Below are 24,457 nucleotides of genomic sequence, written 5' to 3'. Positions count from 1 at the left end.
TATGATTCCATTTTTATGAAATGTCCAGAACAGGCAAATCTATAGAGACAGAAGCTAGAAGTGGAGGTGGGGAAGAAGGGTTGAGGAGGGAAGTGGTAATGGTCACAAGATTGGGGGGTGCTGAAGTGTTCTAAAATTAGATTAGGGTTATGGTGGTGGTTGCACAAATGGTACAAACACACTAAAAAAAAATCAGAATTATACACAAAAACATTTTGTATGATTAAACTACACATGCGTGAACTTTATGGTATGTAAATTACATCTCAATACAGCTGTTGGAAACATATGAATACAAAATGGTTATTCTTAGGCATTTTTTAAAAACTTGAGGTTTCTATTTTTTTTTTTTTTTTTTTTTTGCTATACACAGGGTATTTCATTCACCCTGTTTGAGAACTTTTTTTTTTTTTTTTTAAATGCCTGTCTTGGCTATTCTTTGTCACCAGTACTTTTGGGTCACTTCATTCTTTTTGCCTAATTGTATGGATAGTCAGTACTTTCACATAACTAGCTTTGCTTCCAGCATATTGAGGTTCATTCTTGCACTACAAACAATGCTGCCTTTCGAGGACATTGTACCAATTTACACATCCATCAGTGATACATGGGAGTGCATTTTCCCACATCCTCGCCTGCAAAAAATATTATCATGTTTTTTAATCACTGCTAATCTAATGGGTGAAAATTTTATTTGTACTTCTTAAATGGCTGAGGTAGAGTTTTGTTTTTTTTTTTAACATGTTAAAGAGGCTTTTGTAATTTATTTCTGTTCATTGGTTCATTTCCTTGGTCCATTTTAATATGAATTCTCAATTTCTAAAAGATTTTATTTATTTATTTTTAGAGAGCGAGGAAGAGAGAATGAGAGAGACACATCTGAGAGAAACATCGATTGGTTGCCTCTCATTTGGCCCCCACCGGGGACTGAACCCGTACCCTAAGCATGCGCCCTGACTAGATCTAACCCGGCACCTTACCTTCTTGGCACAATGCCCAGCCAACTGAGCCTCACCGAGGACGGCATGAATCCTCTTACTGAGATAGTTTTTACACAGTAAGGCCATCAGATTTTTGTCACATGTTGCAATTATTTTTCTTGTCTTTCTTTCAAATTTTTTGCCAGGCAGAAATTTTATATTTTTGTGTAGTTTCCTAGGTTGGTTGGTTGGTTAGTTAGTTATTTAGTTATTTATCTATTTATTTATTAATGGTAACGTAGATTTGATAATCGTATCCCGATCTGAAAGCGTCTGGCAATGAGCCGGCAACGCTGAACGTAACGCAGCGGCCCTCTGCTAACCAGGTCTGCAAACGCCCTCTACGTCTTCAGAGGGCGGCCCCAAGACCTGCTTGCAGCCTTGCCTCTATTTCGCGACCCAACAGCCCTAGTAAGTGGCTCCGCCCCACCTAGCTTCTGACCAACGGGCGAGTTTCATAAGACGAACGCTCCCGCCTCCTAGACTCCTGGCCAACAGGCGAGCTTCGTCTTGCTCGGAGTCTCGCTCCTCGCTGATTGGAGCAGTGGGCATCCTCAGTCCGGCGCAGGACCCGCCCCCACCGCACGTCGGGCTACTGGCCTCAGGGCTGGTTCTGGGAGGCGGGCGTAGCGGAGGCCCGCGGCGTCGGATCTTCCGAGGAGCCCGCCGAATTGGGGCGGGCGGCGAGCGGCGAACCGGAGGCCGGGGCGGAACGTCCGGGCCTTGGGGTCGGCGGGGCCGACGACTGGGCCGCGGAGCAGGGACTGAAGGGGAGGCCAGTTGAGGGGGGGGCGGGGCGTCGCCGGCTCTTGGGCGGCGGCTCGGGCCCATTCCGGCCCGGCCCGGGCTGGTCGGCGGGGCCGCGGTTGCAGGGCGGGCTGCGCGCCCTTCTGGCCTTGACTTGCGGTCCACCAGCGGCGTTGCGGGCCTCCGGGCCGCGCGCCCGCCCATGGGCTGCGGGTCCGGCCGCCATGTGTAGATCTTAAAGCGCCTGTATTATTTTTGAAACGCTTTGACATCTCTGAAGGGCTTTGTATTGCAAACGAAATCGAAGCGCTTTGTATTCCCGGAAGCGCTTTGACATCTCTGAAGGAGAGCTATATAAACTGAAGCATGTGGTAATCGCGGAAACACGTTGTGGGCTTGGAAACCGAACCGAAGCCTTTGGTAAATCTTGCAGCGTTTTGACTTCTCCGAAAAGCTTTGGCATCTCAAACCTAGAGAACTGTGATGGGCAGTGGAAAGAAGGGGGAAAGGTCAGTAAAGCTGGTCCCTGGCTCTGACCTTAGGGCTTGACTTCGCCGGGCGGGCACCTGGATGGCGGGAGTCTGAGGAGGGGCAGGTAGGAGGGGTGGTGTTGTAATCCAGGTCCCCTCTCTACCTTGCAGGAGCTCATGGCGTCGGAGCGGCGCAAGGTCAAGTACCACTGGAGCAGCACTTCGGAAGGGTGTTCCCGCAAGCGCAGCTGCCTCAGGGAGACCAGTGATGTGGCCTCCTCCAGAAGGCCAGCTCGTAGTACTGCGTCGCGTTCTGGAGGGGCCAGCAGCCCCAAGCGCCTGAAAGCCCAGGAGGACGATGTGGCCTGCACACCGACGTTGTCCTGGGACTCATCCCGTCGCAGAAATTCCTCCTCATCTTCCTCCTCCCATTCCTCCGGCCCAGGTGTGGACGGGGCTGCCTCCAAAAGCTGCCTGATTCGGAGCACACGGGGTTTTCTTTCGTCCGAGGGATCGCCTCTGCGCCCTGCCAGCCCCTCTCTAGAAGAAATGGCTTCTCTAGAGGAGGAAACCTGTAGCCTTAAGGTAGGTGGCTGCAAGTCCTGGCAACCGATGAAGCCCCTTTCACGTGGCTTGCCATTTTGGGGATGGGAATTTTGGTGGAAGGAAACTAAAGATCTTGTTATTTGAGATCTCTGTGGTGTACTGCATTTGAGAACACCAAGCAAGCATTTGGCCAGGGAGGTGGCCGTAAAGTTCCCTAGAGAAGTAGTTTTCAAAGTTGGCGGCCCTTGAGAAGGACTTGGAAAGCTTTAAAATACTCCCTCCTGCCTCCCACCCTGATTTAATTGGGTTAGGGTGTGGTCTGGGCTTCCTCAAGTTATTGTAATGTGCGTCCTGGTTGGAGAAGGACTGCAGGAGAATGTGGATTGCTTGCTCTAGAGACACAGATGGATGTATGTATGTATGTATGTATGTATGTATGTATGTATTTTAGTTTTAAATTTGAGGATTTGTGTCCTTGTACTTTGAACCACTGAATCTCAACCAGGGAATAAGAATTTGGTTTTTGGTGTGGCTTTTCACTGAAGTTATGGTTTCTAGCACGTTGGATTTCTGGTTGGTGGGGCAGGGCTGGTTTTGCAGGTTAAACTCTTAGTTCCCCAGTGGGAACGCACGGGAGAGTTTCTGAATATTTGCAAGCGGACTAAGGAGCACTTCACAGACTAAGGAGTGGGAATACTCACTCAATTCATTTTACATTAACTTTTTATTTTTTTATTTTTAAACTTTTTTTTAAACTTGCCCAGCTTTTTTTTGTGTGTGCATGTGAGGCAAAGTTGAACATGAGTCTGTTGGAAATAGAAGCAAATAAAATTTAGTCTCTTGTTGTCTCCTGTTTCCCTGTTGAGTAGAGTGAGCACTAGCTAGTATCACCAGCCATACTGTGTAAACTTCATCCGCTTATTCAGTCAGGTTTTGAACAAACATTTGAGGTTCTGGTTTGTGTCAGGCAGTGTTCTAGTTGTTTGGGATTCTCCAGTAACAAAATAAAGATCATTGCCCTCTTAGAGTTTGCCATTTTAGGTTTTGAAGCTATGGACTTTTAAAAAAGGTGAGGAGGAGTTCTGCATGTGGAAGACTGGGGAAAAAAGCCTTTATTTGGGGAGGGGGAAAGATGGGCTGTCCCTAGAGAAAAGTTACTTTACAAAAGCTTTAAAAACAAGGCCCCAAGGAAAGTGGGTTTGTCTTTAAGTCTGCTTAGTGGTTTCTTTTGTGGAACCAAGAAATGAGGCTGGCTTTGGCAGTCTATCCTGGGAAACTCTTGGGCTAACTGCCCCAGGTCAGGTGTTTTCAGTGTCTACGTCAGAACTCTTGTATGGGCACGTGAATTTTTAAAAAATTTAATGGTGAACTGAAAACCTTTGTCTTTGGCATAAGAATATTTACTGAACACAATGCACATAAATAAGGTGAATGTGGGGCTTTGCTCATAAATTTAATCTTGTCACTAATCCTTGATGTAATTTCAGTGGATTTGGGTACAGCATAAAATATTGATTAAATTTAACTTATTTGGCAGTTACAGGTAGAGTGAAGCCTAGTGTTGGGGGGAGGGGGGAGTGTTTAGAAAAATTAACCCTGCTTAGTTTTTGAGATGTGCTGCATCCCTGTTGAGGCTGTCCTGCAGATTGGGAACTCAAGATTTAGAGTGTGGCCTCTGAGCCAGGTGGGTCTAATCTTCCCAGGCACCCACCTTTCTCTCATTTAGCCCTAAGCGACCTTGTTTTGCCAAAATCAATTTATTGGTTAACCATGGAGCAGTGAAGTCTGGGCCTGTTTCTTTGGGTTTACTAGTGCCTTGCTTTTGGTCAATAAGCATTTGAGGGCAATTGTGTGCTAGTTACTCTGTTGGGTCTTGAAGCGATGAGGTGGCTTCTGAGGAGTACGCAGTCTGTTGGGAGGGTTGGCCAAGTCACGAGACTGCCTCACAATGTGGCAAGGTGGAGCAAAGAGTCCGGAATGGAGGCTGGAGAGTTAGGTAGGGGGCAGATTGCTGCAGGGTTTTATTGTCAAGGGAACTTAGTTTGTAGAGGACTCTCTACAGAGGAAAGGCAGATTTGCATTTTTGAAAGATCCATCTCTAGCACTGCCAAGGGCTCTCCCTAGAGTGTGTTAGTTTGGAAGCAAGATGTACAGTTCCCCACTCATTTTGATGAGTTACAGTATGCTTCTCTTACCTTCCCCTCAATCTGTACCTCTTCCTCCCTTTCTGTGCAGCCATGTGTGAACTTGTCTCTTTAAGTTCTGTCAGCAAGCACAGCTGAGGGGCATTTATAAAAAATGGCATGCTTCCCCCCCGGGTCCTTCCAAGGGCCCCATAGCACTCTTCTACCTTCTACTCGCACATCATCTGCTCTCCTGTGTTTGCTCTGACCTTTGGGGGCTACACTTGGCTTTGTGTGTGGTGCCCCTTACCCCGCTTCCTGCTGCCTTAGCACAAGAGTCTCAATGCCAGGTTCTAGAATATTCAGGGAGAAGATGTTTGTTATGGCCTGTTTTGGCTGCTGTAACAAAATACCACAGATTGGGTAGCTTATAAACAACTGACAGTTCTGGAGACTGGAAGTCTGAGGTCAGAGTGCCAGCATGGGCAGGTGATGGCTCTCTTTAGGTTGCAGACTTTTCACTGTGTCCTCACATGGCAGAAGGGGTCATGAGAGCTCTCTTGGGGACTCTTTTATAAGAACACTAATCTCATTTCTAAGGTCTCCACTTTCATAATCTAATCACTTTCTAAAGGCTCCACCTAGTCCCATCACCTCGGGGTCAGATTTCAACATATAAATTTGAGGGGAACTTACTCAGACCATAGCTAGACTGGGATATTTTGGAATCACTAGAGATTCTTGCTGGCCAGCCTCACATTGTTTTTTCCTTATCACCTCTAGGACAATTGTTTGAGAAGTTCTCTCAAATTCTGATGGTGGCTGATGATCTTTCTTTATAGAGAAAGTTAAATGTGTCTGTTATGAACACCTTCACCTACCTTGTATTTAGTCCTATGTAAAGTTTTATATTCAATATAGGGAAAGAGGAGTATAAAGGAACATTTGAGCCTTTATAATGTAATAGACCTTGATCAAATATAATTCTCAGTGTTTGACTATCATATAACCCTCAGAGTTTTGTGAAGTAGGTAGTATTATCTTTACTACTGGTTTACTTTGAGCACCTACTCCGTGTAGACACTGGGAAAAGGAGCCCAGAAAGGTTAAATAACTTAGACCAAGGCCATATAGCTTGTATGCAGCAGAGCTGTGGTGTGATACCAGATCAGTCTGACTTTAAAGGCAGAGTTTTTTCCACTACTGCCCTCTGGAGCACCTGTTCTGTTCTGGCCCAGCATTAGATGCGAGGGATGAGATGAAGAGGGCAGTATCTTTCCCTGAGGAGCTCTCTGCATGGCGACACAGCCCAGACACAAGAAACCATTGTGTATCTCAGTTTCTGAAGGCTAGAGCTTTCACGTGTGATCCCATTTCCTGCATGTTCCCTCAGCAGATGACCACTGCTTGGGTGGAAGTCTGTTTTAGAGGCTAGATGTGCAAAGAATGAAGAGTGATGGACAGACTGAAAAATCCTTCATCACAGTGCAGTGCATGGAGTGTTGTAACATCAGTATTTGAAGTACCAAGGGTCAGAGGAATGAGTAACAAACCGCAGGGAAAGGGCTCACAGAAGAGGTATCATTTGAGTTTTGGTGAACAAGGAGGAGGAAAGGACATTTCAGGCAACGGGAACAATGTATGTCCAAAAAGGGTCAGAAAATACTGCTGGTCTGAAGCTCTTGGGACACTACTGGTTCTTATGGGTCCTTCTTCCCCCCCTTCTCCAGCACCTTTCATCATTCCCTGGATATCTGGGTGTATGGAGAAAGCTGGGAGATGATGCTGGAAAGGAAAGTTGGAGGCACCCTGGGAAAGGCTTCCAAGGTCATGTTCAGGAGTTTGGGATGTATTCTGCAGGCAAATGCAGAGCCATTGAAGGGTTTTAAGTGGAGGCATGACATTGCCAGATTTTAGAACTCCTGGCTCATTGTAGGGAAACGAAGGGAGGGAGAAGGCAGAGAGCTTGTTAGGAACTGTTGAAATTGTTCAGGCTGGAGGTGATGGTAGCTAGAATGGCCTCTCCACTTGATCTTTCCCTCCTGCCTGCCTTCAGAGATGCACAATTCACCAAGCAGTCCTGCCTGGAAAAACTAAACCTCTCCTTTTCAAAGCCAAGTGGTTTGTCCGCTCTTGTACTTTCTGCTTAATCTTTACTTTTATAGCCTCCTATTTGTTGTTGAAACTCTTCAACAATCTTAGGTCCTCATGGTCTCTGACATCTCAGCCTTTGATACTGTTTCTCAACTTTCATATTTTCCCTACTCTCCCTTAGTTTTCAGGATATTAGGGGGAACTTGAATTTGAATCCTGGTTCTGCTACTGAACAATCCATGTAGCAGTGTCCCTTTCTGTAAAGAGGGGTGACACCTGTGGCAGCTCTGAATTGTAAATCCATAGGAAAATGAGGTATGTTGTTCTATTCCTCTTTTTTTTATTTTTTTAACTCCCACAAGTACAGTCCTGGTCTTCCCTATCAGGATTTGCAACTGGGCCATAGCCTGAATGTGACCTACTAGGCCCTCACAGTATTTAGTTTTGGAAAGCTCACATTAAAAATACATACCCCTAGTCCAAATCTCTGCCTTGAACTCTAGGTTTGGTTGGCCTACTCCCATTCCCACTTTCTGCTCCCTTTTCTGTTTTATTTTTTTCCCTGGCCCTTTTCACTCTCTAAAATTTATACTGTTTTTTCCCTCACAGCTGGGGTGTTTGGAATGCATTACTTTGGGGATGGTTCTTGGGGAGGACTTATGGAGCATTCTTACACCAGCTGGGATTAGACTGGATCTGAGTTTCACAGCAAATTAATATTGTGAGCAAATAATCTAGCTTCTTTCCTGTAGATCCCTGGAATGGCTGTATGTGGAGGTGAAAAGAAAGGGGCTGAGACTTTATCTGTATCTCTGAGGAGATTTGGCAGGGAGGGGGTAGATCTCTTGATTGACCCTGAAAACCAAGGTACCTTCAGACATTAAGGTTTTGATTTAGGGGAAGAAGTTTGCTGAGAACTTCAAAGGAGGCTCGGGGTATAGTGCTAAGCACCTTGCCCTTAAGAGTCAGATGATTGGCACGCACTCCTCACAATGCCCTTGGGTTTCCTTGACTCCTAGCTGTGGGATTGGGTTAGCTGGTTTCTTGGGAGCTTTCTAGTACTAAGAAGTTGAGCTTCTATTTTGCCTCTGTGTGTGTGTTCTGAAGGACGTAGTAGTCCTTGTCCTCAAGGAGCTTGCAGTGTAGTATTAGTAGACTGTTGCTCTCTCAGCTCATTCCTTCCTACTGCAGTATGACGATATTATCTGATAAGTGTGAGAAAGTGAAGATTAAGAAACAGCAGTTCCATTCTTTTTACAGGGGGTAGGATGGGAAACATCACTTGGAGAGAATCTTTGTCTATCTTAACAACTGTCACTTTGCCTTTGATTTGTGGAGCCCCCACTGGTTTTTAATGTGCTGAGTGCTTCATGTATGAAATCACCCTTTCTTGATCTCTGTTTTTTCTTCCAGGTTAATTCCAAAGATGGTTCTCTTAATTCCACAAACTCTGAGTTTGCAGCTGAAGCTGAGGGGCAAAATGATACAATTGAGGACCCAAACAAGGTTCAGAAAAGGAAGAAGGATAGACTTCGAGACCAAGGCTCTACAATGATCTACCTGAAGGCTATCCAGGGCATCCTGGGAAAGTCGATGCCAAAAAGAAAGGGAGAGACTGTCAGTAGGGCAAAACCGAACACAGGAGAGCGTCCCAGCCGTGGAGAAGGACCAGCCAGGAGTGTCACTGTGTCTGCTCCTCAAAAAGAGAAAGAGTCAGCCCCAGAAGTCAGAGTGAAAGATGAAAAAAAGGCTGTGCTGGAGAGGAGCAGCTTCTGTGACAGGAGAGTGGTGGTAGACCCTCTGGAGAAACCCAGTGAGGAGCCACTTGGTGACCGAAGGACAGTTATTGACAAGCGCTCTCCACCCCTAGAATTTTTGGATGACTCTGACTCTCATGTAGAAAGCCAAAAGGTGAGTCTTGCCCACAGTTCTCTTGATTAGATGTAGTATTTGGTCTGTCTAGTTTGATCCTAAGTGTTACTCATTAAAGCAGTACTTACTCCGGATTCCAGGCAACAAACTGATGGTTCTCTTTTAACATACATTTCAGTTAATTAAGAAACCTCAATTTAGTGCTATCTTTTTTTATTTTTTTATTTTATTTTTTTTTAGAATTTATGTTTATTAGAATATGGATTTTCCCACTGTACAAAGGCCAAAATAACAGTGTCTTAAAGAAAATAGAAGTTTGGCACCCTGGCTGGTGTGACTCAGTGGACTGAGTGCTGGCCTGCAAATCGAAAGGTTGCCACTTTGATTCCCAGTGAGGGCATATGCGTGGGCTGTGGGCCAGGTCCCCAGTTGGGGGCGTGTGAGCAAGGCAACTGATCAATACATCAGTGTTTCTCTCCCTCTCTTTCTCCTTCCCTTTCCCCTTCTCTCTCCCTTTCCCTTTCTCTAAAAATAAATAGAGTCTTAAGAAAGAGAGAGGGAGGAGGAGGGAGGGAGAGAGAGAGAGAGAGAAGGAAAGAAGGAAGGAAGGAAAGAAAAGGAAAGAAGGAAAGAAAGACAGAGAGAGAGAGAGAGAGAGAGAGAGAGAGAGAGAGAGAGAGAGAGAAAGTAAGTTTGGCTTGAGGAGAATGGTTCCCCCCTGGTGCCTTCTGTTTTGATGCTTTGCTGCCCTTCAACACAGTTTTCCATCTCGTGGTCTGAAGTGGTTACTCCGATGGGATTCAGAGTACATTACATTGACCAGTTCAGCCAGTAGGAAGGGGAGAAGAGAAGAATAAAGTACACTTCCTCCCTTTCATCTGCATGGTATCTGCTCATATCAATTGACAAGAATCTAAAAACCTGGCGAAATCTTGCTGCAAAAGAGTCTGGAAAACTAACTTCCGTCTGGGCAGACTTACACCCAGAAAAACTTCTATTGCTATTAAGAGAGTGATATTGGAGGGAAACTGGTAATTTTTAACATAGGTTGTAATTGCAGGAAAAAAAATCATTCCTTTGTTCACCCATCTATGCCTGTCCTTTGTTACCGCTCCTCAGAGGCAGCACCTTTCATCTCTTTGAGCTCGCTCTTTTAGTACTTAACTCCATATTTCTAAGTAATTTTATAGTTGAATGAGTTTTCAACTGGACATCTGTGGACTTTGGTACTCAGGAAGATGAGAATTTAGTTCTCTACACACACTTACTTCAGTGGTACTCATACCCATAACATATTTCCTCCCCTTCCTGTAACTCCTGGTGTTGTGATACAATTTTTGGCTAAATCTATTTAAGATTCATCATCACCATGTTCATAGCTAGGTCACTTGGTATACTCTGATTATATTTCCTTTCTTGTAAAAGTTTATTTCCTTGGAGGTCATCATTACGTTGTTTTTTCCTTTAGTTTTCTCTGTACATATCACTGATTCATCCCCAAACTGCTAGTGCCATAAAATTCTTTTCAGTAGTTTCAAAATAAATAATCTGTCCTGTTTTTGTCCTTTGAGGTGTGCCTCCCTTAATTGTTTCCTTAGGATCCCCCCCGCCCTTTTTTCATCTGTTTTCTCTATGAGTATTTAAGGTGAGTGTATATAATGATAATGCATGCTTTTTTCCCCCTTTTTGACATAATTTCCAAGAACACTGGTTTAGTTTTTTTAATATTCCTTTCTTAAAACATCTTGTTCTTGTTTTGAGGTTATAATTTTCTCTTGTCTCTCCGAGACTATTAATTATAGGTTTCTTTTGACCCCTTATTCTGCTTTCTGCACTACTTTTTCTCTGAGTTTCCCCCTTTTCCCCCCCTTTTTTCCTAAATATTTTGATTTCTATCTTTTGTGGTAGGCCTTTTCTCAGATGTCTTGGCTATCTGTTCATATATAAAGATGAAGCATTAAAAAACCAGTTGGAAGTTCTGAGCTTATCAACTCGTGACTTCATCGTATGGTGAAGACTTTGGGTCATTTTGTGGCTCCCAGTTGGCTCTGTATCTTGGTCCTCAGAGGCATCTCAGTGTCCCTGGGAGAAGTCCTCCACTCCTCTGCCTAGGACGCACACATCTGGCTGCTGGTGTTCTGGGAGTCAGTTTGAGGAAGGTGCCTGGGTTCTCAACTGTCCAATGTGTGATGGTCCCTTCACTTGATTGTGTGTCTGTTGTCCCTGATTATTCCACAGTCTCCTTGGTTCAACTCTCTAAGCATGAACTTTCATCTTGGGTGGGGAAAGGACAGACCCATTTGCACAGGATGGGAGAAGGGAGCTGGGGATTTAAGCTTCATGACTACCAGCTCATTCTCCTAGGGTTGTCATTTGCAAGCTCACCTTCATTTTGAGAGGTCCGGTGCCTTCAGTTCCTGAGTCTGTTTGGGGTCCTGTGGTGTGAGTCAGCCTGTTTCTGGGGTTTTTTTCACTGAAATCTTTGGTGTGGAACATCTGTGATCTCCTTATCCAATAATTACTCATCTTTCTGCTTTTGAGCATCTAATTTTTATTTAATTTGCTTTGTTGTTTATTCTGTATGTTTTCTCTTTATAGGTTTATGCCTTTTCAAGTCCATTTTCTATCATTTTCAAAGGGTTTGCAGGAAGGAGAAAAACCACATATTTAATTTGTTTATATTTAACAAAAAATATTTGCTATATTTAATTTGAAATCCTAGGCATAGTAAAGATTCCTCTCAAATGTAGGTCATCACTTTGGCTGCCTGGAATTATATTGTATGGATGACTTTTCCAAACTTATATACCCAAACTCATATTTGTCAGACGGGACATTTAGATTACCTCTGTTAGGAGTACATTTGGAGGCAGCATGATATGTAGGTAAGCACACGAGTGTTGGGGTCAGACAAACAGGGTTCAAATTCTGGCTCTGCCACCTGAATCATGATCATGAGAAAGTCATTTAACCTCTTTGAGCCCCAGTTTCTTCCTTGAGGTAAAAAGGCATGGTTAAATGTTACCACTCCTAAGCAAACTAGTACAGGATATAGCAAATGGTTTCTGTAAAGGCCAGATAATAATAAATATATTTGGCTTTGTGGGCAAAATGACCTCTGTAACTATTCAACTCTGTTGTAATAGCATGAAAGCAGCCATATTTAAGTGAATGACCTTTGTTGCAATAAATCTATTTACACTGAAAGGCAGTGCATTGGATTTGACTGTGGGCCATAGTTTGCTGAACCCTGAATTAACACCTGAAAACACTTTGCTTAGTGCTAGTGTATAGTAGGCCCTCAATAATGTAACTTTAAGTTTTACCATCTGGAGCCCTGGCTGGTGTGGCTCAGTGGATTGAGTACTGGCCTACAAACTGAAAGGCCACTGGTTCGATTCCCAGTCAGGGCATATGCTGGGGTTGTGGGCCAGGTTCTCAGTTGGGGGCACACAAGATCTGGCAACTGATGATATACCTCCTGCACATTGCTGTTTCTCTCCCATTCTTTATCCAAACGTAAATAAATAAAATCTTTAAAAAAACCCCTATTTTTCAAAAGCCCCCTTAGTGAAGCTAAGTTCAGGAATCATTGCACCATTTATTCTATGTAGTAATTCAACAAATATTTATGAGCACTCACTATATGCCAGGTAGTATTCTAGCTGTTCAGAAAATACCAGTGAAGAAAATAAAAATGCCTGACCTTGTGGAACGTAGATTCTAATTCTAGCACTACTAACTTGATTTAATGCAATGTATAGTTTTTCCGGTTACTATGGCACTTAGAGATGTAAAATAACCATTTTGTTTTGCTTTCGATTTTGTGAGTTAGGAATTCATAAAGATCTGGACTGGGGAGATCCACATAAGAGTGGGGGTCTCTAATGTGGTTTCATTCAGATGTTTGGAGGGCTGCAGCCTGAAAGCTCAACAAGGCTGTACACGTCTTAAGATGTTCACTCACACGTAGGGCAGTTGATGCTGACACCTACATGTGACCCCTCTAGCATGTGGTCTTCGGTGGTATGATTTCTTATATGGTGATTGGCTTCCTCCAGAGGAGCAAGCTGGGAGAATCAGGGTAAGCTTCAAGGCTATGTTTTGACCTAGGCTTGGAAGTTGTGCAGTTTCACTACTGCATTCTGTTGATTGCAGGTAAGTCACTGGTTTGGTCCAGGTTAAATAGGAGCATTCACAAACCCCATCTTTCAATGGGGAGTAGTGTCAGAATTGTGGACATATCTTAAAACTGCCACAACTGTGTAGTTTTGCATTTTGAATGTTACTAGAAATGTATTAGATGTATGAGATACCTGGCACTGCTTTTCTCTAGAATCTGCAAAACAGAGCAGTTTTCTCAAGAGGGATAGTTCAGAGAGAGGGAGGGTGTGCAGGTGTAGCATCCCCTTCAGGGATGGCATTATGAGTTTATCCCCTGAGCCTGATTTGACTGTTCATAGGTGTAACCTGGCTCACTTTCCGGAAATTATAAGGAAAGAAGGTGACAGTGAGCTAATAAGTCAGTGCAAAGCCTTCCTTCACCATAGCCGAAAAACAAGCCAGAGTTTATGTTCTCCAGATGACAGATTATGGGAGGCTGTCTTCACACAGGAAGGCCAGGAAGGCTAATGCTTTGTTGTTTCTTTTCTGCAGCCTAAAGAGAGGGAGGTGGTGATAGAGCACGCCTCTTCAGGAAGTGACTGGTCCGACGTGGATGAGGTCTCCACAGTCAGATTCTCTCAGGAGGAGCCTATTTCACTGAAACTCTCAGCAACCTCAGAGCCTTCTGCCTTCCCCACTGACTATGTCATGTACCCAGCTCATTTATACAGTAGTCCTTGGTGTGACTACGTCAGCTATTGGACCAGCAGTACCAAGCCTTCTAGCTACCCCTCAGTGGGCAGCAGCAGCAGTGACACATTGCAGGCTGGGAGGAGCAGCCGGGGCCTCCTGAGTGATTATTCCCCCAACTCTACTGTGAGCTCCCAAAACACCTCCAGAGATCTGGAGGCGACAGAGGAAGGCAGATCCCAGAATTCTCGCTCATTTCGTTTCTCCAGAAGCTTAGAAGAGAAGGTGAAGGAGAAAAGAACATTCCAGGAGGAGATGCCACCACGTTCTTGTGAAGGACATGCATCTAGCTCTCTGCCAAGGAGCCATCGGGAGCAAAACCTAGAAGAGGGCTTCATTGATACCCATTGTCACTTGGACATGCTCTATTCCAAGTTGTCTTTCAAAGGGACCTTTAGCAAGTTTAGAAAAATTTATAGCAGCTCTTTCCCTAAGGAATTTCAGGGCTGCATCTCTGACTTCTGTGATCCCAGGACGCTGACAGACTGCCTGTGGGAGGAGCTGTTGAAAGAGGATCTGGTTTGGGGGGCCTTTGGCTGTCACCCTCATTTTGCTCGTTACTACAGTGAGAGCCAAGAAAGAAATCTTTTACAAGCCTTAAGGCATCCCAAGGCTGTGGCATTTGGGGAAATGGGCTTGGATTACTCCTACAAATGTACGACACCTGTTCCAGAACAGCACAAGGTAATGAGGTTCCCTTTAGGTTGCTTACAGATTTTTTTTTAGGGTTCTTGTTTTATTAATCTCATGAAAAATCTGCACAATCACCACAGATAAAGTCACTGAAGAATCATTACTCCTTTTGCCAGCACCAACATTGGTCTTTGCAGTCCCCCTGACTTTCTTCATTCATTCTTGCATTCATTTTTGTTTTCTTGAGGTCGTCTTCTCATGTAGGCCATGTCTTACGGGTCTAGTGTGGGTTCATTTTTCTTTGCATAATCCAAGAAATCATAAATTATACTAAAGCCACTTGTCTTGCCACCACTGAAATGGATTCTGAATACCAACACAAATATGACATCTGGTGTGGTCATATATTTTGGTTAGTTTTTCCCCAATTTCTGTTTTCAGTAATGTTGCCTTCCCGGGGTGAAGGACGTCAGTGACTATTTGTTTCTACTAAAGTAGTCTTTTGGGCATGAATTTCCTTGTCCAGAGAGTAAACTATGTTGTTCATGAGGGCGACCCATTTGCTCAGTTTTAATTTCTCTCTTAGTTTTTGAAATGTAACTTTTGGGGGGGAGGGTCTCTACTTTTGGAAGTAAAGAATTTAGAAATCCTAAAAATTTAATTGTTCTTACCCAAACCATCTAGATGTCATTTTTCAAATTCCTTTTTTTTTTTTTAAGGATTTCATTTATTTATTTTTAGAGAAGGGGAAAGGAGGGAGAAAGAGAGGGAGAGAAACATGTGACATGTGAGAGATACATCAGTTGGTTGCCTCTTGCATACCACCAGCTGGGGACCTGTCCACCCCAGGCATGTGCCGTGACTAGGAATCGAATCAGCGACCTTTCGGTTTGCAGGCCAGCACTTAGTCCATTGAGCCACTCCAGCAAGGGTTCAAATTCTTCACAAGCTAGTTCTTCTAGTTTTTTTATGTAGACAGGTGGTTAAGGGACAGGTACTTCGTGACTTCTTATGGCTAATGATACGTGTTAGGGACACCTGTTTAGGGAAATAACAAATTTTGTTTAATTATTTTTATTCTGATTTTTAACATTAAGTATACCCATTGTAGACTATTTGGAAAATGCAAAACTGTGTAAAGAGGATAATTTCCCATTTCACTAGAGATAACAACTGTTGCCATCTTAATATTTTTCCCTCCCAATGTCTTTTGAGCATGGAGATTTGGCAGGGTATGAGTAGTTAGAGCATTTCAGTGGAAGTTTCTGATTTAGGAAGGAGCAGGACAAGGAGAAAGACCTGTCCACTTATCACTGTGCATGTTCCCAGGTTGAATTTGCTGTATGCTGTTGTCCTGATGCGTTAGGTTTGGGTTTCGATCCCCAATGTGCTCAGGTGTTGGTGGGCCTGTGTCAATTGCAGCAGGGCAGAATTTGGCACCAGCTTTCCCTCTGGTGCTGTTTCCAGCCCAGGTGGGTCAGCCTCAATCAGCCATGCACTGATGCTATAACCCATTGACCCTGGCATCTGTGGTTCATTGTGTGAATCAAGAGAAGGAATCTTTCAGTGGTTTCTTAATTTTCTTTTGATCAAAGAGAAAATTCAAGGAAGGTATGGTGCCCTGCTTTATCAGAAGATTAGACTTCTATATACCTTTAGGAGATAGAGATTCCAATTTAAGTACAGTTGTCCATGTCAGCCAATACTCATGCTAGTCTTAACAGTGAATTTCTGTGGGAAACAACTTCAGATGTTCAGATGTTTCCAAAGGGTTTTCTTTTAGATGAATTTGCTAGGACCTGGTTATGGTTACTAAATTCCAAACAGATGATTTTGACTTGAGGATGTACATTCAGACAGGTGGGTGAGACTTTGTGTGGAATGGTTTCAGTTTCTGACCTGAAGGGGTTTCTAGTATAGTGTTTCAATTCACAGTTAGGTTTGGGGGAAAAATCAGTAGTTACCCTGCCTTTCCAGAGTTCCTTTTCTTTACTGACACTAGGTACCTTACAATTTCTGTCTTGAGGCTATAATTTATTAGCCAGAAATGAATGGAAAAATAGCTAAACCTGAAGACATAGGAAAAAATAGATTTTTTAAGAAAGTGAGACAAATATTTAATATTCAGCTTTCCCAGCTGGCTTCTATGACACAGGGCAGGTGTGATATGGAAAGAGGAACAGTTCAAAAACGTATACACTAAAGCAACTAGAGATATTTATATTGTATAGCTGATGTTTATTAAATGCGTACTCTGTGCCAGGAAGTGTGATAAGTATTTCACAGTAACTTTTCCTTCTATTAAATCATCACGGTATCAGATCTGCATGTAGAGGTACATATGGCATGCCGACTGAACTTGAAGTTATAGCATAGGGTGATAAATAAAATCATTTGGCTTGATGAGATGAGATTCAAGACTGAGAAGTAGTGATTCAGAGGAAATAAATTGCTGGCAGGGGGAGGGCTGAACTGTATAGAAAAGAGGAAGACAAGGAATTTCTGTAGAACACTAGAGGAAGTAGATGCCGTGTTCTCAGTGTAAATCTTAACTTGGGCACCAAAACAGGTGGTGACTAGCCACTGCCCTAGTTGGATATTGGCATTGAGTTGCATTTGCCTAAAAGCAGAGTGGTTGGCAAGTTCGTAGTGTGTCCTGCTGAATATTTTATCTCTGAAGGTAATAAGAAAAGTCTGGAAGGACCATATCTGGTCAAGAAAGAGGGTACTACCTCTAGTTCATTATAAGAGAGAGCTTTGTTTCTGTTTTTTCTGGAAGGCTTGGAAAATAGAGACAAGCAAAAGAATTTGGGAAAAATCAGTAGTTATCCTGCTGTCCAGAACAAATCACTGTTAACTTTTCATAGATTTAACTATTTATCTTTCTCTTAAATTCCTAAGAGTTAGGTCCTGGATGATTTGTGTGTGAGTTGTACATATCAGCCAGTATGATTATCAGAATCACTAGGTTTCTGGAGTTGGAAAGCCAGGGCGAATGAATAAATAGACTGTCTCTCCCTACTTGGGCCGGGCCGGCTGAACCAGGCTGCTTCTGTCTGTATTTGTGTTTGACTGGAATCAATCATTGAGGTAATGAGTATGCAAGAGCCGCAGGGCGGCCACCCCCAGGAGAGACTGATGAACTCTAGAATCCCTGGGAATAATGGATCGGTGGGAACCTGAGTTTATGCAGGCAGAAGAGAGTAATTATGCTGGGTAAATAATTTATGTGCACTTCATTCACTCCTGTTGTCTTTTTTCAGCCAAGTTCCTGGTGAGTATAAATGCTCTAGAGAGCTCCAGCCCAGCCACAAGTTCCTGCCCACTAACTCCTTTTATCTTAACATTTTTGAAATTCAGCTGTTCTACAAAACAGTGTATTTGTAATGTCATTGTCCCTTGGAAAATTGCAAGGGAAAATTGGTGGCATGTCTTACAAGCACAGAATCAAGGAAATATGTGTTGTATGTATATGTTTTTAAAGAAAGAAATTAGGAAATTAAAAAAAATTGTTTTGAATGATTTTTTTCACTTGTGAACATGTTCATGTTTCATTAAATATATTTTGAAAAATACACTTTTTACAAGCTGGGCTATATTCCACCCAAAAGCTATATTAATTTAACTGCTCTAAGGAGTAATTTTTGGGGGAGCGGGAATTAAACGTTAGACTTACGATCCTTTGCAACCTTCTGCCTCTGTAGGGGTTCAAAGAGAGAAGATGTGTTGGGGAAGGGATCCAGTCAGCTGTAGATATTGGAACTAGCCAGTCTTCAAAGCCCTTACCGAGCATTCTGTGATTTTGGTTCTTATGAGCGTTTTCTTTTAGTTGGAAACAAACAGGTTAAATAAGAGTTATGTCAGAATTGGTATTGGCTCAGTGCTTCTATTATGAGAATAGGAAGCACCAACTGTTAGACTTGAACATGTCATTCTCAGGTGAGTATCACCTGACTCAAATTACCAAAAGCATCTTCTTATTTGATGTAAAAAAATGCAAAAGGAATTCTATTCCTCAATTGAAAAAACTGCTTATGGAAACAGTAAGTTTAAGATGAGGCAATTTAGTTATAATGAATTAAAACTTTTGTTCTTTGTTCTAAACCTGAGCTTTTTGAGGAAAAAATAAGTTTTAGCTCTACTTTTTTCATTTAAATCATTAACATGCTTATTTTACTAATGAAGATTTAAAAATGACTAGAGTTCAAAAAAAAAAAAAGAATGTAACATATCTGTTGGTATTCACCTTGAAGAATATCTGATTTTGGCTGAGTAAAGAAAATATAAATATGTATAATATTTATCTGAAAGCCAGGCATTGTGTGTGCACGTGTGTGTGCATGTATATGCGTGTGTAGGAAAAGCTGTGGGAGGTGATTGCCTCTTGGGAGTAGATGTGGGGACGAGGGGGAGGACATTTAGCTTGTACTTTCTGTTCCTGAGCCCCACTTTACCCCTGCAACCCCAAATAAGCATTGCACAGTGGTTGCTGTGTGGATGCCTGCATTCACATTTGAATGGTGGCACTATAGCTTCTCAGCTGCAAGTTACTTGACCTCACTTGGAGCCTCAGTTTCTTCAAATACCTCAAGGTGCTTGTGAGGGTTATAGGTTATAGTGTCCCTAAAGCACTTTGAGCACTACCTGGCTCTTTAGTGAGACCCAGTAAACCTTGTCTATTACTGTACTTACAGAGTATAGTTTAAAAATACGGAGTTGGAGACAGTGGGACTGCCTGTTGGACTGGGTGTTCTGGAGGTAACAGACGTCTGAAGTGGCCCTAACCTGCACGTGTTGTCACTTTGTCTTCTCCCAGGTATTTGAGAGACAGCTACAGTTGGCCGTGTCTCTAAAGAAGCCCTTGGTGATTCACTGCCGAGAAGCTGATGAAGATCTGCTGAGCATCATGAAAAAATTTGTGCCCTCAGACTACAAGATCCATAGGTTAGGCGGGAGCTTCGAGTGGGCAAATGAAATGAATCTTTCCCTCTGTCTAGGATGTTAGTTGGAGAAACAAAAACTCAGTAGGGGAGCATGGGTAGTACTGTCTTTTATGTAATATCTTTTCTAAAGATTATTAGGTTAAACCATGTGAAATTTCTGATATTTAACCATTTTTTACTTAGAAAACTGGAACTTTATATGGTTTGAGCTAATACCCTGAATCATCAATGAGCAGTAGGGACTTTCATGACCTCCGTCCCAGGTGGCAGGCTAAAATGGAGTCTCGGTTCTCAGAAATGAGGACTATTGATCTTGGAAGAGGCTGCTGTGGAGTCCAGTGACTTAGCACACAGAAAATTTCAGAGCACCTGAAAAATTTCCTTTTCCTTTTTTGAATGTGAAAAGTTATCAAAGTGTAGGATATGTTTTATCTGAATGGTATCTAGGGGTTCTTAGGTTCAGTTTGACAAATTCTCTGATCTCTTACCATGTACCTGTCCTGGGTGTTGGCTCAGTGGTGGGGGACAGGTGAGTCAGCTGGTGACTGCTGTAGAGAGTGGGAGGCTGAGATGGGTAAGGCGCTGTGAGAGCCAGGGAGGGTCCGTTAGCTAAATGGCTAGCAAGGGGTCAGGAGGTGATGTCTGGGCTGGCTCTTTCAGGATAGGTGAGATGGGGTAACAGAAAAACAGGGAGTCTAGAACCCAGACCAGGCCTTGACAGGTGGCAGAAGTGGATGGGCCTGTCAGGCCTCTAGGCTCTGCCTTTCAGATGCCCGAGCAGAGAGTGAAGCCTGTGACCCCTGACTGTGCTCACATGCCACGGCCTTTCTGGGTGGGTGGGTTGGTTTTTCACTGCTTCATTCTGGGCTGGCTTGAAAGGAATTCTGATGGGAGGTGGTAGGTAGATGGGGGCTAAAATGGCCCAACAAGGTGCTGTGGCTGGAGGAAGCCCTGCATTTCCAGATTGGTTTATGTACATAAAAAATTAAGAACATGAATAGCTATGAAGTTAAGAGAAGAAAAATCCATAGTCTCCTCAGTATTTTCTTTTTTTATTTTTGTTTATTCTATTATAGTTGTCCCAATTTTCCCCCCTTTACCTGCATTCATCCAGCCTGCTCACTTCTCAGTATTTTTATTTTTTGTTTTCTTTGAATCATTTGACTACATGGCCATAATTTCTATCTGCTGTAGTTGTAATCTTAGCGAGGCCACAATTTTAAATTCTGCTTCTTTTTCCCTGTTATAAACATACCCAGTCCCTGTATTGTTGCTGTATGTTCAGTCTTCCTGGTGATTATTTCAAGTGGCTGTGTAGTAATCTGTGGTGTCATGGGTTGATGGGTGAACACTGCTCACCAGGAGTCATCTTGGATCTTACTGAGTTGGAGCCAGCTTTTGTCTGTGTTTACTGTGGAGTCCTTCCTTTGGAAGCAGTCTTTCCATTTCTGCAAATTTATCCACAGAAAATAATTTATAAGGGCTAATATGTCTAGAGGGAGCTGGGGGGCTGCTGCAGGGGGTACTGTGAGAGAGTGCTGACCTGGAGTTCTCCTCCCAGGCATTGCTTCACTGGCAGCTACCCGGTCATCGAGCCCCTGTTGAAGTACTTTCCCAACATGTCTGTGGGCTTCACGGCAGTCCTGACTTACTCCTCTGCGTGGGAGGCCCGGGAAGCTCTGAAACAGATCCCGCTGGAGAGAATCATCGTGGAAACTGATGCCCCATACTTTTTGCCTCGACAGGTAGGGGTGTCTTCGGGCTGAATTGAGGCACTGAGGAGAGAGGGTGGGAAGGTTGTCAAGGCCAGAGCCCCAGTGATTTCCAGGTCCCACCCTTGGCTGTATAGATGTCTCCTTGTATTGCTCTGCAGAACCAAAAGTCTAGGGGGCTGAGAAGCTGAAGGGTAACCACTCTCTTCCAGGCAGTGCAAAGCCCTACCCTGTAGAGGGTAGTCCAAGGAAGCGTGGGACCCTGCTCACCCAGAGCCCCCCATGACTAGGACTCTCCCTGCACCTGCAGGTAAAGGGGTCTCTACAGGGCAGCCCCAAAGAGGTCCTTACTGGGGAAGGGCCGGGGAGGGAGTTCTGTGTAATGACTGTGCACAGAAGGCACAGCGATGTTCTGAATGCTTCATATCTTTCAGGTTCCCAAAAGCCTTTGCCAGTATGCCCACCCAGGCCTGGCCTTGCATACAGTTCGAGAGATTGCCAGGGTCAAAGATCAGCCGCTCTCCCGCACCTTGGCTACCTTGCGTGAGAACACCAGTCGCCTCTACAGTCTTTAAGCAGAGGGTGCAGGAGTCTCCTATAAAAGGTCACAAAATTCACATTTATGTTTTTTAAAAGTCAGGACAAAGTTGTCTTGCTGCATTTAATAATGTAGAGAGTATAAACATAGGGTGAGCATTAAGACTGATTTGTTTTGAGTGGACTTGGTTTGAAACCTTACTTTTCTCTTCCCTACCCTCCAGGATGACCAGTGACCTGACAGGACGTAGGCTGGCTTCGAACTCTGCCTGGGTCCCAGGACAAGGGTGTGTTTGGAGAGCACGTTGGAATGGAGAAAACCAAGACAGGAAACAAGATGTTTTCCTACAAACCTTGTTATAAGGGTTTTGCTTCTGGCTGGTGGGTGGGTGGGGTGGTGGGGTATGGTGGAGTGCGGTGAGGGGTGGGGGTTTGCTGCCCAGCCACCTGCTCCAGGACAGTCGGGGAAGAAGAAAGGCTGGTAGAAGGGTGCAACAATTTGCCAATCTAAAACCCTGTTCTCTGCAGCTTATGTTTTTGAGCAGCCTGTGAATAAAGTCACCCTCCTACTTGTGTAAGCCCATGTTGGTGTGTAACTTGGTTCCTGGTTTTCAGTTCTGAGCATGAACTCCCAGTGGGAAATCTGTGGGGGCCTTCGCTGGAGATGTGTAAAGTCACCCCCTTTCCTTCCCTGGATAACTCTTCTGTTTGGTCGTCGCTGTTGCTGTGTCAACACTGCATCGGTACAGATGGAAGGACCTCGACTGCTGGGCTCACTGGTTCCACTGCCATTAATGCAGAGCAGGTAGAAGGGCACTCACTGTCTAGCCAAATTCCTGGCCGATGGAGAATCGGACAGATTGGGGAACTCAAGGAAGAGGACTTCTTGAGGAAAAAGACTCCAAAGAAGGTGTTCTTGCTCACTGATGCCCCCAGGGCTGCAGCTCGCCTGTGTTAATCTGATAGGGGACTGGTTTGTAGCAGAAGCTACCTGCTAGTCTGCTGTTGAGGTCCCAGTTGCCCCTTGTTCCATTTTTTGCCCCCTTCTCCTGGAACACTTGCCCAGAAATATTCATTCTGTGTCATTGTGTATGACAGCCTCTTGTGTGCCCCTCCCAGGTTGAGAGGTAAATCAGTTGAATTCTCCAAAGCTCTAATGGGGCCACTCAGCCATGCACTATTGCCTTTGCAGAACAATCAGGTCTGGTGTCTTTAATCTCTCAGTTCCCCTCCTGGTGGTCTCCCTTGCTTTTGCCTCTTCTCTGTTCTTTATGTTGGAAGTGAGAGCCTCTCCTTTGACTTTTGAACACTGGGTCATCTCAAGTTTTGAGCTGTGTTCTGCTCCCTACCAGTGCCTTGTAAAGGTATATTCATTATAGGCCCTGGAAGGTTATAATGGTCAAAGGTTAAGTGTGAGAGCGTGCACTTTGTCCAAAAGGATCCTTTACATGAGTCTCCTGCGGTGAGACAGGACACCGAATTCCTTTTGTTTTTTGGATGCCAGTAGCTTAAATCGTAAATTCCATCATTTGGTTCTAGGTTTCTCTAGGTGTTTTTGGAAGGTGCATTTGCGCCTTGTAAGTTGAAAGGGAATGGACTTAACATTTTTTTCTGTATGGTACTTCTGTCTTGCCTGTGTATACAAGTTGCTGGCCTGGGAAGTGGACCTTGATTCACTGTTGACTTTTGATGGATTAGCTGTGTGTGGTCTGTGCCTCAGATGTACCATTGTGGGGCACCGGGGGCTTGTTCTCCTGTGTGGAAAATTTGGGGAATTGCTAAATATTTCATAGTGCTTCATTGTCACCCAAATGAACTGCAGCATACCCATCTCCTTCACAAGCCCTGTAAGTCAGTACTGCCTACATGGGAAACCAACTAGTCCTGCATTAGAGGATTAGAAGTGATGACTAAAGGGATGTCTCAGAGCCTCGATGCAGTCTTCCTGCCAAGGTAAAGCACACGGTGCTATATACTTTTATCTCGGACTTAGGAGGATCATCATTTCTATTGCTGTGGGCATGAAAGCTGGTTGGCAATGTTTTTGATTTTGGGTGGCCGACTCGATTGTTTTTGCGTGGCCGACTTGATTGTTTTTGCTGTGCTGCTGGAATGCCTCTGTATTACCCCTATCATCAATTTCTGAAAATAAAGGGATGGATTCTCAGTCTATTTCCATGTGCTCCACATTTGTTTAGAGTTTTCAGAATGAGAACGATGATTCAGTGATTGGCTGACTTTGTAACCCCGCAACCCAAAACTCTGGAGACATTCTTGAGTATACATGTGTCTCTGCAAAATTACATCGCAGACATGACATGGGACCTCCTTAGAAGCTCTGCTGTCTTTGAGCATTAGCTTTCATTTTTCACTTTGGGAGCTCAGATTTACTGCTGCTACATAGCTATCGAAAACTACATAGATGCCTTTCTTTTTTTTCCAGAGCAGTACAGTAAGGAAGAAATGCTGAGAATGTACTGTGGGCTCGGGGCCGTGAACTCTGATGCTTCTGGGTAAACTTTGGGAGAAATTCTGTTTCACTACTTGCAGTCAGTCCTCTGATTTTGTACTAAGGTATTGTTGAACACAAATGCACAAGCCAAAAGCGAACCTCTAGAAAGGAAGGCTGTGCTCTGAGAATGCTAAACGAACTCACAACCTGTTAAAGCGTCGTCTCTGAGACGCCGTGACTGCATTTCCAGCATGCTCCTTCACTTTGGCTGGGTTATTTCATAGTTCAGCACACAGTTGGCTGTGTCTTCTCAGTGACAGTCTGTCTGTGGCTGAAAAATCACTTGGCTTTTCTCATGTGTACATGTTTCTGTATTAAGTTTGGGACCAATAGTAATCATTAACTGTTAGGACCTACATATTTTACACCACTCATTTTTATAAATAACGGCAAATGGCCACTGAAATATCCAGTGATTGAACCACCTTGGTGAG

At 43.9% G+C, this 24,457-nt stretch overlaps 1 protein-coding gene across 2 annotated transcripts; it reads left to right on the top strand.

Moving 5' to 3' along the window:
• Positions 1-1,792: 1,792 nt before the first annotated feature.
• TATDN2 (TatD DNase domain containing 2) lies at positions 1,793-22,568 on the top strand. Of its 2 annotated transcripts, none has more exons than XR_008530979.1 (8): positions 1,793-2,236; positions 2,369-2,782; positions 8,374-8,871; positions 13,489-14,370; positions 19,136-19,263; positions 20,824-21,007; positions 21,187-21,284; positions 21,409-21,513. XR_008530979.1 is itself a non-coding variant. In XM_054595925.1 (8 exons), the coding sequence occupies exons 2-7, from the start codon at positions 2,375-2,377 to the stop codon at positions 21,547-21,549; spliced, it is 2,241 nt and encodes a 746-aa protein (XP_054451900.1). In that variant the 5' UTR covers positions 1,793-2,236; positions 2,369-2,374; the 3' UTR covers positions 21,550-21,578; positions 21,736-22,568. The 2 variants fall into 2 exon arrangements, 1 of the variants encoding a protein (XP_054451900.1); XM_054595925.1 differs by lacking the exon at positions 21,187-21,284 and adding an exon at positions 21,736-22,568 and having other exon boundaries at positions 21,409-21,578.
• The last annotated feature ends 1,889 nt before the right edge of the window (positions 22,569-24,457 follow it).

Source organism: Pteronotus mesoamericanus, unplaced genomic scaffold (genome assembly GCF_021234165.1).
Source record: "Pteronotus mesoamericanus isolate MK-2021 breed Mesoamerican mustached bat unplaced genomic scaffold, CSHL_Meso_final scaffold_54, whole genome shotgun sequence".
Taxonomy (NCBI): domain Eukaryota; kingdom Metazoa; phylum Chordata; class Mammalia; order Chiroptera; family Mormoopidae; genus Pteronotus; species Pteronotus mesoamericanus.
This window is presented reverse-complemented; position numbering and strand designations above follow the sequence as displayed.